This window comes from Macrotis lagotis, chromosome 1 (assembly GCF_037893015.1).
Source record: "Macrotis lagotis isolate mMagLag1 chromosome 1, bilby.v1.9.chrom.fasta, whole genome shotgun sequence".
Classification (NCBI taxonomy): domain Eukaryota; kingdom Metazoa; phylum Chordata; class Mammalia; order Peramelemorphia; family Peramelidae; genus Macrotis; species Macrotis lagotis.
Window position 1 is genome coordinate 656323615 of NC_133658.1, and position 15166 is coordinate 656338780.

At 34.2% G+C, this 15166-nt stretch overlaps 1 protein-coding gene across 15 annotated transcripts in view; it reads right to left on the minus strand.

The window, feature by feature from the left end:
- The window catches only part of SLC39A10 (solute carrier family 39 member 10), a 136256-nt gene that overhangs the window by 22974 nt on the left and 98116 nt on the right, over positions 1–15166 (minus strand). For 14 of the 15 annotated variants that reach the window (XM_074215460.1, XM_074215454.1, XM_074215458.1 and 11 more), the window contains 2 exons: positions 7817–8811; positions 3862–4069 (listed from right to left, as the gene is read on the minus strand). In XM_074215460.1, the coding sequence (XP_074071561.1) occupies positions 3862–4069; positions 7817–8800 (1192 nt within the window). In that variant the 5' untranslated portion in view covers positions 8801–8811. Of the gene's footprint in view, positions 1–3861; positions 4070–7816; positions 8812–9245; positions 9314–15166 lie in introns of all 15 variants that reach the window. The other variant, XM_074215456.1, reaches the window with a different exon arrangement.

Here is a 15166-nt window from a genome sequence, read left to right on the forward strand (position 1 = left end):
TTTGTTGACCAGCTTAGTTTTTAAAGTAAGATAATTTTTACATAAGGAAAAATAAGTAATGCCCCTCTACTAAAAGTCACTTTTTAAAATTAGAAATTGCCTGTGCACTTAAATTTTAAGGTAATGAATTACATACAATACATTGATAATCCATCTAGAAACAATGCTGTAGGTCTTGAGTATAGTAAGCAATTTATTTGTAGATACACATATTTTGTATTATCTTCTAAATAAAGCCTGAGGGCCTTCTCTTTCTAGACTGATTCTTTTGAATAGGAAAACTAAGACATTTTTTGCCCCAATTCTTACATGATGTTCGTCCTTTGTTCTTGAAGATCATGATATTAAGGTGATGTCATGATATGTGCAGGTGAAATGAATTTGAGTGAGGGAGTGCTATGCAAAGTCACCATCTCAGTCTGTCCTCAGGAACCATTCTGGGACCAGGAGACAGATATGCATCAGGTTACTCTCTGGAATACTCAATTGGAGATTGTCCTGGATGAGAGGCAATTGGGGCAAAGTGACTTGCCCAAAGTCACACAGTTATTAAGTGTCTGAGGTCAAATTTGAACTTGGGTCTGCCTGACTTCAGGGCCAGTGCACTCCTCACTGAACCATCTAGCTGCCCCTTAAATCACTGAACATGGTATTGCCACAGACAAACTAAGACCTGGAAAAGACCTTTAGGAGCCTTCTCTAATCATACTGACTTCGTTCTTGCCACTAGATAACTGAAGTTAGAAAGTGAGGCTGATGACTTTGAACAACCCATAACTTTAATCCAATTCACTTGAAGGTTGAGACATCACTCTCACGATATCATTGGTCCTCTTTTGAGAACTAAGAACAAACAACAACATGAAGCATACAATAGGGACTGAAGATTACTATAGAGCAGCCACCACCTTACAATCATACACCAAAACTATCATCTGTCTAAGCTCTAAGACAAAATTATTATATTATTCATCCATCATACAATGATTACCAAATTAAGATTATTTTGTGTCCTATGTGGCATATATAAAATTATATCCTCTTTATTTCTTAAAATGATTCCTTACTTACATTGGCTCCATTGCACACCTATCAATTTATTTACTTTAAAATTTATATTCATCTTAAATTATATCTTACATCAAAAATCTTTCTGGTAAACTTTTAGAGACTCAAGAAGGAAGTTCTGCATCAGGAAAACATTAAATGACATTTAAATTACTATTTTAGTTACTAAATTTTAAATTATTTTTATTTAACTCCTCTCACTTATCTGGACATTATAAATAGAAACCATCAATAACAAAATCATATTATTACATTTAAGTTGTTTCTTAAATTCTAATTTCTTTTGTAAATAAGTGGCAAAGAAAAAGTCTGTTTTCAGAAGTTTGCCAAAGGAATAAAATATAGCCAGAGTTCAACTAGCCAGTGTCTTCTTTATTTGTACTCAAGATACCAGAAGTAATTAAAAAAAAAGTGCTAAATGTCTACAACTAGCTTCACTTATTGTGCAAATTAGGTCACTTAAAACGTTAAAGATCTTCAAGCTTAGTTATTCACCAACTCCCTTTCTCATTATCCAGATAGAAAATGCATTCTTTTAAAAAGGAGCGCTCATCTGTGGAAACTTTCTAATTAACTTGGTTCAAAGCATGTGCAATATGACAGCTTTCTTCACTGTTTCAGCATTTTAATTGGCAGAAAATGCTTAGCGGCCTTTTCACAACCCCCCTTGGTAATTAAGCTAGGGTCAACTCTGTGACTAAATGAGCCTATCTTGTGAAACAAACGATTTGCTTCCATTGGCAGTATAGAGTGTATTTGGTTTACAGCAATCTTTGAACAAAGTTAATGAGGTAGTAGCTGTGTCACTAAAGGAGATTTATATAGAACAAGTTAACCTTTCTTAATGATGCAGCAGTCATTAAAAATAATTACTTTCAGGGCATTCTATAACAATTATTAACATCTATCAGAATAAAATTAATTCTGGCTTCATTTCTGACAATGTCAATAAGCACCTGCAAATGAATAATCAATATTCACTATTAGCAATATATTTGTTTTCAGAACAAGAATAGTTTCTTTTAATTCTTTTAAGAGTATAAAAACTGTTACTACCAAGTCCACTCAAACATCCATCAACAGCCTCATAAGCATGTATGGATTATGGCAATATTACACAGTGAATGCTATTTAGAAAATCTTAATTCATCACTAACATCAAAACAGTGAATTAGAACTATTAAAAATCATTTTGATTCCTAACAATTAAGAAGGCTGGGTAAAGAGAGAAGACTAAGGGAGAAAAGGCTGTTAATATCTAGAAAGGGGAGGATAAAGGACACTTTTTTCACATTTAATGTAAAAACAAAGTATATGATCAAAGAAACTTTGAAATCTCCACAAGTATTCACCCCATGTTCCTGCCATAATCAGATCAAGTGCTTTACCAGAGTTTCTAACTCTCTCAGACTGCAAAAACTGCATTTGCCCTGTCCTGCCCTCACCTCACCTCAAAACACTGCCCCAACTCAAGATCACAATTTACAGTCCATTCATTAAACCTATGCTTTAACTCCTGCTTTTTTTTGACACTCCAGATCTTTTAGGATCTTTACAAACTGAGCTTCACTAATCAAAAGGGTGCCTGCCTACCCAACCCTCTCTCTCATCTAGACTCATGATTTGTGGGACTTGGTTATTGTATTCTAATGACTGACACTCTCTAAATACTTGTCTACTGTTATCCATCTTCTCTGTCCTCTCAATCTCAGAAATTACACTTTTAACAATTCTCTTCTTTATAACTGCTTTCTTATTCTATAATAAAAATATTACTTTAAAATCCTGTGTTGCAAGGCTTAAGAAGTGCTTTTGAATTGTTATAAAAAATTTGTATACAACCTATTTTAATATTATTGACTTCAATATCTTGCTTCAAAATCCTCATCTTTCTAAAGCTCAAGTTCATCTTAAATCTTCAAATTCTGTATTTGGGCAATATTAGGGGAAATAATATTACAGGAAGCTCTGAGAAATTAATGTCCTAGGCCAAATGACCCCCCCCTTTAGGAGAATTTCAAAACTATTATTGTAGGGAAAAGTTATAATGTATTAGGAAAACAATGATCACTGCAATTTTATGCAAGGTATACCCTGCATTTGACAATTAAGAAAAATTATCCACACAACTGAATCCCTCTTTAGAGAGCAAGATGGATACATCTGGCCGGCAGGCCATCTGGTCTGGCATTGCCATGGCAACCGCAGGCAGGACTCAAATTCAACAGATCTAGGAGTTTTTCAAGACTGAATTAATTGCTTGACTAAATATAGCAGGCGAATAAAGTTATAAATAACCAAATGGTGCTTGGCAGGAAAAAAATTCCCCTCTCTTGCTCTAAAGGATCTCATATTTTTAAACTGTTTGATCCAGAAATATTCCTCAATCCTAACCCCTTGTTTCCCATCTTTAAATCAATTCTTCAGCGATAAAAAACATTGCCTACAACATAGTTACCTGATTTTTAAAAATATCCTTTGCATTACAATCAGAATTTGAACATTCTCACCTCCATTCCATTTCCCTACCCCTGATGGGTATCACTGATTAACAGCAGAACCTGAGCTTAGCCTGATACACAGCAGGTTCTAAATAAATGCTTACCTGGCGGAGAGGTAAGTGGACTGCCAATTTTCCCTGATATAAAATACACACACATCTTGATAAGAAAAATCAAAATCCACAGTTTTGCTTTAAACAACAAAAATATGCAGGAATATATTTTAATTAGGATAAATAAATAGTATGTATACACACACAAACACACACATACACTCAAGAGTCTTTCTTACCTGATGCACCTATATTTGCCTTATCCGCAGAGAGCAAATTTTTATCCTTGTTGATATCTTCAAAAAGGAGTTCATCAAAATGCTCAATACAAAGTCTGCTGTCAATTTGATACAACAACGCAGGACAAAGATATGTAAAAAGATCAGGAGAAATTGGAGTGTTGGCCCCATGACCATAGTATCGTAATAACTGGGTAACATTCAAACACTGCAAAGAAATAAACCCATTTCAATACATAACAAGCATTATTAAAAAAAGAAAAAACTAAATGGACATCTATTATAAATTTAAATTCTAACAGGAATCATATTCTTATAACTCTTAATATTAAGTAGGATTGTCAAGAATTCAAAATGTCTGATGCTTAACTGGACAATAGAGTTAATGAAATTTTTATGGAAAGTATTTCTACTTTTCTGTTAAAAACGTGTGAAGAATAACATCTGCTGCTAAAGTTCTCACCAAAGAATACTGTTGCTGAGCACTGACTAGGAGGCAGCAGCAGGTAAAAAGATAGCTCCGTCAACTGGGGCTCTTCACTCTACCAGTGAAAAACACTAAGATAAAAAAAAAAGCCTATGAATTATCCTTGTCCCTCAGAACTGTCTTTAACATGATATTTTCAGGCTCTAAGGCCTTTTTTGCACTTAAAAACCATCTATATGTTTGCCAGATAGTCCTTGGATATCTATTTCTATGTTCAAGAAGAAAAAAATTGAAAGGGCATTCTGAACTAATAATGACAATAAACTTTATTGTAATACTGCTTCTGTAATATCTTTTCTAAACTAAAATAGCAAATTTACTACAAATGTTTTAAGACATTCATATTTACCAAAAAAATTCAAAAAATACAGAAAAGTGACTTTTAAAACAGTTTAACAGCATAGCTGTTCCTTTAAAGCAATGAACAGTTTTTAATGAATAGGTAAGAAAATGCCAGGGAAAATTTGGAGACTTAAAAAAACTGGGTATCTTCTCTCTCCTCTCAAAAGTCTTTCAATAAAGGAACTGGCCCAGTTACAATGTGCCCTGGGAGTAAAAAGGACAGTGCTAGGAACTAAGTCTGAGTTTGGATCCAGATCAGCAATTGAGAGCCAGGATGATTGCAGAGGACTTTAAAACCACTGAAAAGAAGAGGAAATAAAAGCAATTCATGAAGAAAAAAGGCTTTCTCAAAAAGTATGCCTGGGAAGGATAGATGAAATCTAGTGAACAATGGCATGGGTAGGATAAATGTGGGTATGTTTGTAGGCAGCAGGAAGGATCCAGGAGTTGGTTCCAATACCAAACCAATACTAATTCATGTACTATATTCATAAACACTTACAGCCAGTAGAGGTTAGTCTCTAGAATCCAAAATGGTTTTTAGAAGGTCTAAATTTTTTTCAAATGGGTAAACTATGTAAAAGCATAGTGTCAGGACAGCCAAGTGGATAGAGCACCATCCCTGAAGTCAGGAGGACCTGAGTTCAAATCCGACCTCAGGCATTTAATAATTACCTAGCAGTGTGACCTTGGCCCTGTCACTTAACCCTTGCCTTAAATAGGATAAAATAAACAAAAATAAATTTTAAAAAATAAATTAAAAGAATGGAGGTTTTTTGGCTCTTTTCTTTTTTTTAGCCAAACCTATGACTTCATTAGTGTAGGAGCTTCCAGTGAGGAACTCCATCATCATCATCATCGGGGCACCTTAAGAGGTCCCTGGAACATTACAAACTATGGGTCACATACAGGAAAGCCTTGAAATCAGACTTGAAATCAGATCTGCCTGACTCCAAGGCCTGTTCCCTCTTTCTACCATACAACTTTACTTCTATATAATTAAGAACAAAACTAAACCAAAAAACCAAAATACCTATTCTCCCCATAATGTTTTAGATGAAGGCCTCAGGCCTCATCTTATACATACATACATATACTTTTAAATAAAGTTTTCTTTTCTTTTCTTTCTTTTTTTTTTTTAGATTTTTGGCAAGGCAAATGGAGTTAAGTGGCTTGCCTAAGGCCACATGGCTAGGTAATTATTAAGTGTCTGAGATCGGATTTGAACCCAGGTACTCCTGACTCCAGGGCCGGTACTTTATCCACTGCGCCACCTAGCCGCCCCTTTATTTTATTTTCAAATGTAAGTATTCTCAATTCATAGATTGTACAAAGTGGTCTGTATAGTATGCTGATCCTTGGTCTAGACAAAAATAAACCATACAATAAAAGAAGTCCTGTTTTATTACATTGCTGGTTTCCCATTCAAACTGGGTCCAGCACATCCCTATCCAAAATGTTTAACCAAATCCTGCTATCTATCATCCTCAGCCTCTCCTATACATCCCAGCTAAATTCCTTGAGAAAGACTTCAACACTAATTCAACACTATACCCTCTGTAGTCTGGTTCTTTACCTATCATTCCATTAACACTATCTTACCCAAGCTACCGACAATCATCTCTCAGTTCTCATCATTAACAGTTGCATTTAACACAGCAGATCACCTCACCTTCTTGCTTCACTAATTTTCTTGCAGTTGTCAGATACTTCTTCCTCTCTGCTGACCTTCCTTCTTAATCTTCTTTGCTGGATCTCCATGTCATGCTAGCTAGCTTTCTCATTAGACTATGAACTCCTTGAATACATGTCCTGTTTTCACCTTTCTCTGAAGCCATCACTTAGCATCATACTAAGTGATCATTAAATGCTTGTTGATTTGACTCTTTCCTTATTCCTCCTCCCCCCATATTCTACTGGTGATCTCACTGGTCCTTATGGGTTCAAAGATCATAACTATGCTGATGATTCTCAGGGACAGATATCTATTTCCTAATCTGAGATTTAGCCTGGTCTTTTGGACACACAGAATTAATGTCCAGTAGGTATCTCAGATTTAACATTTCCAAAACACCCATTTTATTCCTTCCCTCCAAAATCCTCCTCCCTATTTCTAACTTCTATACTGCTGTCAGGGGACCACCAGCATCCCAATCACCTTTCCACCTCAGGGTCATCCTGAACTCATCACTCTCACCCCAAATAACTAATGTGCGGCCAAATATTGTCATTCCTACCTTTGCCACATCTCTCCTATGCTCCTTCTCTCCCATTGGAACAGCCACAAACTTCATTCTCTCTCATCAACTCTTGCCCCTCTCAAGCGAGCCTCCAATGAGCTTCTAAAGTGACTCTCCTCAAACACAGGTCCTCCCCTGACTACTCCTTCTGCCCCTGGATCAAACTTCGGTGGTTCCTGATTATTAGCACAATCAAACCTAAAGACCTTTGCTTCCCAACCTGGACCTTTTCTGAATTGCTACTGTCTAACTGTTGACTTCACTGCTGTTGCTCATACAGGTCCTCCCTCATGACTGGGGATGCTGTACCTGCTCACTGCCTCCTCTTTATTTCCCTGATTACTTTGAGACTCAGTTCAAATCTCACCTTTGGGAAAAGGGACCTTCTTGATGACCCCACCTGCTAGTGCCTTCCCCTCTTAGATTGTGTTCTGTACAGATCATGCATGTCTTTAAGTCATTTACATGGTCTCCCCACCCCTCATGACCAAACAAGTTCCTGAGGGCATTTCTTAGTACAGTGCCTGGGAAATAATAAGCACCAAATCAATCCTTCATTGAATGACAACTGAAAAACTAAGAACTTAAAAGCAAAAGTGGGATCAATTGTACTTAAATAGATGTTATATCAAGTGAGAATACTCCTCCCACACCCCCAAAAAATCTAGACCAAAGTATGAACCTTTAAATATTTAAATGGAAAGGAAATACTCAGGAAAAATAAGAAATAAAGAATATATATATATATATAATAAATCTCTAACAACTGATTCTAGTATTTTTTTAGAAATGTTCTGTATAAGTATGAATGTTTATTTTGCTTTCTCTAACATCTTCAATTATCCAAGTATTAAAAATAACCATTCAGAAGTCTCTTCACACTTACCTCTTCATGATGATTATGATCTCTGTGACTATGTGCTGAATAGACTGAATTTTTTTTCACACTGTTCTGCTTGTGGGGGGCTTCTCGCTTTTGAACATGCTGATGTTCATCTTCACTATGAGAATCAGGTCCTTGGTGTCCATGGCCATTATCATGGCCATTATGCTCTTGAAGGTGCACATGATCGTATTTATGGACCCGATTATGCTCATGCTGTTCACCCTGAGAAGTTTCACTATTTTTCTTTCCTTTTCTTCTCTTCTTGGGTTTCCGAAGTTTAACTTCAGCTTGTTCCTGAGTTGTGTTAGTCTCAGATGATGGTTCATGACTTGGCTCTCCATGCTCACTGTGAGTCATGGAATCATTATGAGAGTGGTGTGTAGTGTTATGGTCAGGGTGATGATGCAAATGATGGTGGTGATGGGGGTGGTGATTATGGTCATGAGAATGTTTATTTTCAGATTTTACAAGTATTTCAGCTGTGTCTTTTTCTGGTTCACACCTGTGGTTTCTTTTTGATGTTCCACTAGTCCCAGTTTGATTTTCTGAATTAAAGTGATTATGGGAATGTAGATGGTTATGAGAGTGAAAATGTTTTCCTTCTTGAACTGCTAAAACATCTAAGTGAGAAACATGATCGTGGCCAATATCCTCATGATTAATCTCAACTACTTTTATCTCTCCAAGGCCCAAGCTTGTCAAAAGTTTCTCCAGACCAAAAAATGACAATCTTCCATTTTCACCATAACGAGCAAAAAGTTTTTCAATGTAGTATTTTTTTTCATTTTCAGCATCCGGCACTGAAAACTTACTTGCCTCCGATTCTGTTATACCACCATGGAGATATGGTGCCTCTGAGATCTGGTAATCATTATGGTTGTGATTGTGATGGTCATGCCCTTCCTCATGACAGTGGTTACACTGATGGAAAATAAAGGTCAACAAACAAATGAGGCAAAATTTTGTGTGCATGTGTACCTTCATTTCTGATCTTCCTGAGAGAGAGAGAGAGAGAGAGAGAGAGAGAGAGATTAATTTCCATTTGTAGGAAAAACATTCTTTTAAAAACCCACAGACCATCTAATTAACTTGTTTTTATTATATAAATGCTTCTTAAGCACTTTCTTTTTGCTCCTAGCCAACTTTTTAATATTTAATAAAGTATATATTCCTCTAAACTAAAAAAAAAAACCTTCTTTAATTTTACCTAGATATCACCTCCTTCTCCTAGCTAAGAGTAATCTCACTTAACCGTAAGTACTATATTAGAAAATCCTCAGATTGAAAACAAGGTATTAGGATGTTACTGGTTGTTGAAGGTTTATGCAATTTTTGGTTTATATTTCTTATTATAATAATGCTGTTTAATATTAAATGGAACTTGAAAATATAAATCAATATTACAGAGCAGTCTCCAAATTATCAGTACCTGATTTATAGTCAGCCTTTACTTGGGCATGATCCACTGAATGTCAATTATTATAATCAGGTAACAAACTGTCAAAATCAATAGTTAGAAGAATGAAAGAATATTTTAGACAGTCTTTTCCAGTTTGTATTAAGTCCAATAATTTAAAAGCTAAATAGCTGGCTGTGGATTCAAGGTAAAATGTACAGATGATAATCAATTTCAATCATTTGCTTTCAAATAATTCTTTCTTGGCAAAGGTATTAGCAAGGTAGACCTGAGGCAAACAGGCTTAAGTGACCTGCCTAGAGTCACACAGCTAGTGTCTGAAAGCACATCTGAACTTAAGTGTTGAATCTTCCTGATTCTAAACCCAGTGCTCTATCTACTGTGCCACCTAGCTTTTTTATAAATGAGAAAGGTCCGTACAAATGAGAAAGGTTATGAAGGATGAGTTTAGTAATCATAAAATAATAAGTGTCCTGGAGCAACAAGAGTACTATGAATATCTGATATTTTCTTGGGTAAATTATATTCTGTCATACAACTAAAACAAAAGCACTCAGTTCATGTACAGATATAATATTAAGCTTTATTAATTCAGATAAAGAAAGGCAATAAATGCATCAACATCTTTTATTATTTTTTAAAAGTCTAATAAATCAGAAGATTTTGCAAATAGCAATTCTTAGTGTCAAAATATACTATGAATAACTAAATGAGATATCATTTTGTAACATGAAGATAATTATATATTACACTACCACATTACAAATTAAAGGGCTAGTTCTACACTCACTCTCTATGTGTATGTGTACACACACACACACACACACACACACACACACACACACAAAATCCCTTGGACCAAGGAGGAGTGACTAACAACCTCTCAATATAAGTCATTCTATTTCTGGACAACCCTAATTACTGGGAAGTGCTTTGTGACACGAAGCTTAAATTTGCTTCTTCACAACTTTATTGCTCCTGGATCAGCCCTATGTAGCCAACCAGAGCAAGCCTACTGCCTCTTCCACAAGACAGTCCTTCAAATATTTGAATATAGCCTTCTTTTTTTAAAGGCTAAACATGCTCAATTCTTTCAATTATTCCTACTGCCATGAACTCAATTAAACAGATCATTTTCAGACCATAATACAATAAAAATTACATGTAATAAAGGGCCATTGAAGCATAAATTAAAAATTCATCGGAAACTAAGTAATCTAATTCTAAAGATTGAGTATCCACTCAGAATAAATCACAGAAACAATAATTTCATTAAAGACAAAAATAAAACATACCAAAATTCATAAAATGCAGCAAAATTAGCATTTGAAAAATATATCTCTAAATGTGTGTGTGTGTATATATATATATATACACACACACACACACATATATATTTATATCAATGGAGAAAGATGATTAATAAATTGAGCATACAACTGAAAAAAGCTAAATAACAAGTGAAAAATCCTTGATTAAACACTAGAACAGAAATCCCAAAAATCAAAGGAGATGAATAAAATTGTGTGTAAAACAATCAATGAATTAATAAATAAGACCAGGACCTGATTTAAAAAACAAAAACCAGATAACTCTGTTTAATTTTTAAATTAAAAAATCAAATTACTAGTATGAAAAATGAAAAAGATGGCAGGACAACTTGGTGGCACAGTGGATAGAGCACTGGCCCTGGAGTCAGGAGGACCTAAGTTCAAATTTGACCTCAGGCACTAATTGCCTAGCTGTGTGACCTTGGGCAAATCACTCTTAATCCCATTGCCTTAAATAAATAAATAAAAATTTTAAATGAAAAGATTAATATACCACCAGTGAAGATGAAAGTAAAGCAATTATTAGGAATTTTACCCAATTATGTCAGTAAAACACACAATGTAAATGAAATATATTTAAAAAAATAAAAATTGCTCAGATAAACAGAAGAAACAGAATATTTAAATAATCCTATCTTTGAAAAAATAAATTGACCAAGTAAATCAATGAGTTCCCTAAGAAAAAATCTTCAAACATTTAAGAAACAATTCCAATATAATAATAATAACCTTTTGAAAGAATAGGTAAAGGAGTGCTACCAAATTCCTTTTATAACACAAATGTTTTTGATACTAAAGTAGGGAGTACAAACACAGAGAGTGATTATAGAAAAATTTCCTTAATGAAACTGATGGGAAAATTTAAAAATTTCAAAATACTAGGAAGATTGGGTGAGATTTATACCAGGACTACAAGCCCAGTTCAGTATTAGAAAACTATCAACATAATTGAACACATAATAACAAAAACAACAAAAATCATATTATATTAATGGGATGCAGAAAAAGCCTTTGACAAAATATAATACCCATTCCTATTAAAATACTAAAAAACAGGCACCAATGAGTCTTAAAATGTTAAGTAATATCTCAAATCAAGACCAAGCATTGTTTATAAAGATGATAAATGTGAAGCCTTCCTAATAAGATCAAGAGTGAAGCATCATTAACAATATTATTCAATATTGTTCTAGAAATGCTTGCTATAGCAAAAAGACAAGAAAAAGAAAAAAGAATAAAGAATACGCAATGAGGTAAGAAAATTATCACTCTTTGCTGATGATAGAATGATACTTAGAAAATCTTAAAGAACTAAAAAACTAGCTGAAATAACAGGATATAAAAATAAACCCAAATAAATCATCAATATATCTACATAATATTAACAAAATCCAGTAACAAGAAATAGAAATCACATTTAAAACTACAAATAATATAAAATACTAAGAAAAATCAAAGCAATTGGAAAAATATTCATTGCTCAAGGGTGGGTCAAGTCAAAAATATTAAAAATGACAATTCTACCTAAATCAATTTACTTATTCAGTGTCATACCAATCAAATTATCGAAGAATTATGTTTTAGAACTAGATAAAGTAGTAAGAAAATTCATCTCGAAGAACAAAAGGTCAAGAAAATCGAGGGAATTAAAGAAAAAAATTAAGGAACGTAGCCTAGTAATTCTAGATTTCAAACTATATTACAAGGTAGTAATCATAGAAACAATCTGGTACTGAATTAAGAGTAGATGATCAGTTAGGTTCATAACACAGAGTAGTAAATGACTATATTTGTTCATGACATTTATAGCAATTTATTTCTGGTGACAAAAATTGGAAATTGAAATGCTTGCCTTTATCTCCACTGATATATATATGTGTGTGTGTGTGTGTGTGTATACACACACACACACACACACATTTAGAGATAAATTTTTTCAAATGCTAATTTTGCTGCATTTTACGAATTTTGGTATGTTGTCTTATTTTTGTCTTTAATGAAATTATTGTTTCTGTGATTTGGAGAGAGAGAGAAGTAATAATTCAGAATGCAATTTGAAGCATAAAATTTTGCCTTTATTTTTATTTTGGTTGTTGTCTTTTGCATGGCTAATATTGACATGTTTTACATGATTTCACATATGTAATTGAAATCAAATCACCTACTTTCTCAAGGAGAGAAAAAGGGTAAGAGAAAGGGAGAATTTGGAACTCAGAATTTTAAAAAATATTGTTAAAAGCCATTCCCCAGTTGACAAATGGTCAAAGGATATGCAAAGGCAATTTACACATGAGGAAATCAAAGCGATCCATAGTCATATGAAAAATTTGCTTATTAGAGAAATGCAAATTGAAGTATCTCTGAGGTACCCACCTCACACCTCTCACACTGGCCAATATGACCAGAAAGGACAATGATCAATGTTGGAAGGGATGTAGGAAATCTGGGTCACTAATACATTGTTAGTGGCACTGTGAACTCATCCAGCCTTTCTGGAGAACAATTTGGAATTCCACCCAAAGGGCAACAAAAACGTACATACCCTTTGATCCAGCAACACCACTACTGAGTCTATACCCTGAAGAGATTTTGGAAAAGGGTAAAAACATCACTTATACAAAAATATTCATAGCAGCCCTGTTTGTAGTGGCATAGACTTGGAAATTTAATGAATGTCCTCCAATTAGGGAATGGCTTAACAAACTGTGTTGTGTGTATGTGTATATATATATGTATGTATGTCATGGAACACCAGGAAGGATGGGAATTCAGGGAAGCCTGGAAGGATTTGCATGAACTGATGCTGAGTGAGATGAGCAGAACCAGAAGAACATTGTACACCCTAACAGCATCATGGGGGTGGTGATCAACCATAATGGACTTGCTCATTCCATCAGTGCAACAATCAGGCACATCTGAGATGGAGAATACCATCTGCATCCAGAGAAAGGGCTGTGGAGTTGAAGACCAAAAACTATTACCTTTAATTAAATAAAAAAAAACACGTTATCTTATTATATAATTTTGCTATCTCTTATACTTTATTTTTATTCCTTAAGATATGATTTTTCTCTCATCACATTCAACTTAGATCAATGTACACCATGGAAACAATGTAAAGCCTTAACAGACTGACTTCTGTGGGGGTGGGGGGTGGGGGGAGGGAAGCAAGATTAGAAGAAAAATTGTAAAATTCAAAATAAAATCTTTCTAAAAAAAAGAAAAAAAGACTTTTACATGAAATTGGTGTATATATTTAATGAAATAAATAAAAATACTACCCTGCAATGAATAAAGTGCTAAGTAAATGTTAGCTCTTATTTTCTTCAAAAAGTAAACTTAAGGGACAGCTAGGTGGCACAGTGGATAGAGCACCAAGCCCTGGAGTCAGGAGTACCTGAGTTCAAATCTGGCCTCAGACACTTAATAATTACCTAGCTGTGTGGTCTTGGGTGAGCCACTTAACCCCATTTACCTTGCAAAAAAAATAATAACTTAAAAAAATAAAAATTTAAAAAAATAATGAACTTAAATAGCATCATAGGAGACATCTGACCTTTCTAGTTAATTTGACCCCTTCTATGCTGTTATTAGTTTGTACTTTATTACATCTTTATAATTTGTTTTTGTCACGTCTTATCATATTTGGCATTGTCATACACACACACACACACACACGTGTGTATGTATATATGTGTGTATATGTATATGTATCACATAATTGGCATAGTGGTCCCCTAGAAGTATTAACATAAGACCCAGGATATCACTAATATGGCTTTGTAAAGACTAAGCTATACTAGACCAAATTAATTTCCTTTTCTAATACAGTGACAAATCAAGTACGATGGGCAAATGAATGTACTATGGTTTTAGCAATGTTTTTGTTTGCAGTGGTATGACTGTCATTTCCTGTTATGTGATTTTAGAAACTATAATGTCAATTTAATCACTCACCAGGACTCGGCAGTTTCTTACGTACACCACTAGATGACGGTATTGAGTATCTATACTTTTCCATGATCAAGTTAATAAAGATAAAATAAAGAGATCTAAATCATTCAAGGGCCTTGTCAGCTGTCTAACAAAATACATTAGATATGCACATAAAAATAAACAATGTGAAAAAAAGGCATGAAATGAGAATTCCAAGATTGTAGAGAAAAGGGGAGGGGGCTTTATAAATAATGAAATATAAATAAAAATAGATATCAAGCCCTAAGACCATTAAAGGGAGATTTAACCACAGAAATGAGTAGGAACTGACATTGAAGATTGGGGTGGTATCTATGATGGTTTAAGCAAACATAAAACGCAAGAGAATGGGTTATCAGAGTAGTATTTGGATAAGTAGTACTATCTTGCATAGGCTGACAAAAAGGTTAACATTATTAACTAAAGCTTCAAGAACACTAAACACTATTTTCTTAAGCAATGGATACCTATCAACTTTTGAGTTAGGAAGAGTTTATTACTGTGGTCTACTGATAACTCAAATGATTTCAAGGGAGAAAGACTTGAAGAAAAGGAAACCAATTAGGAGTCAATAATCCAGGCAAAAAAAAAATCAACTGGTATTTTATGTGACCATATATACATATA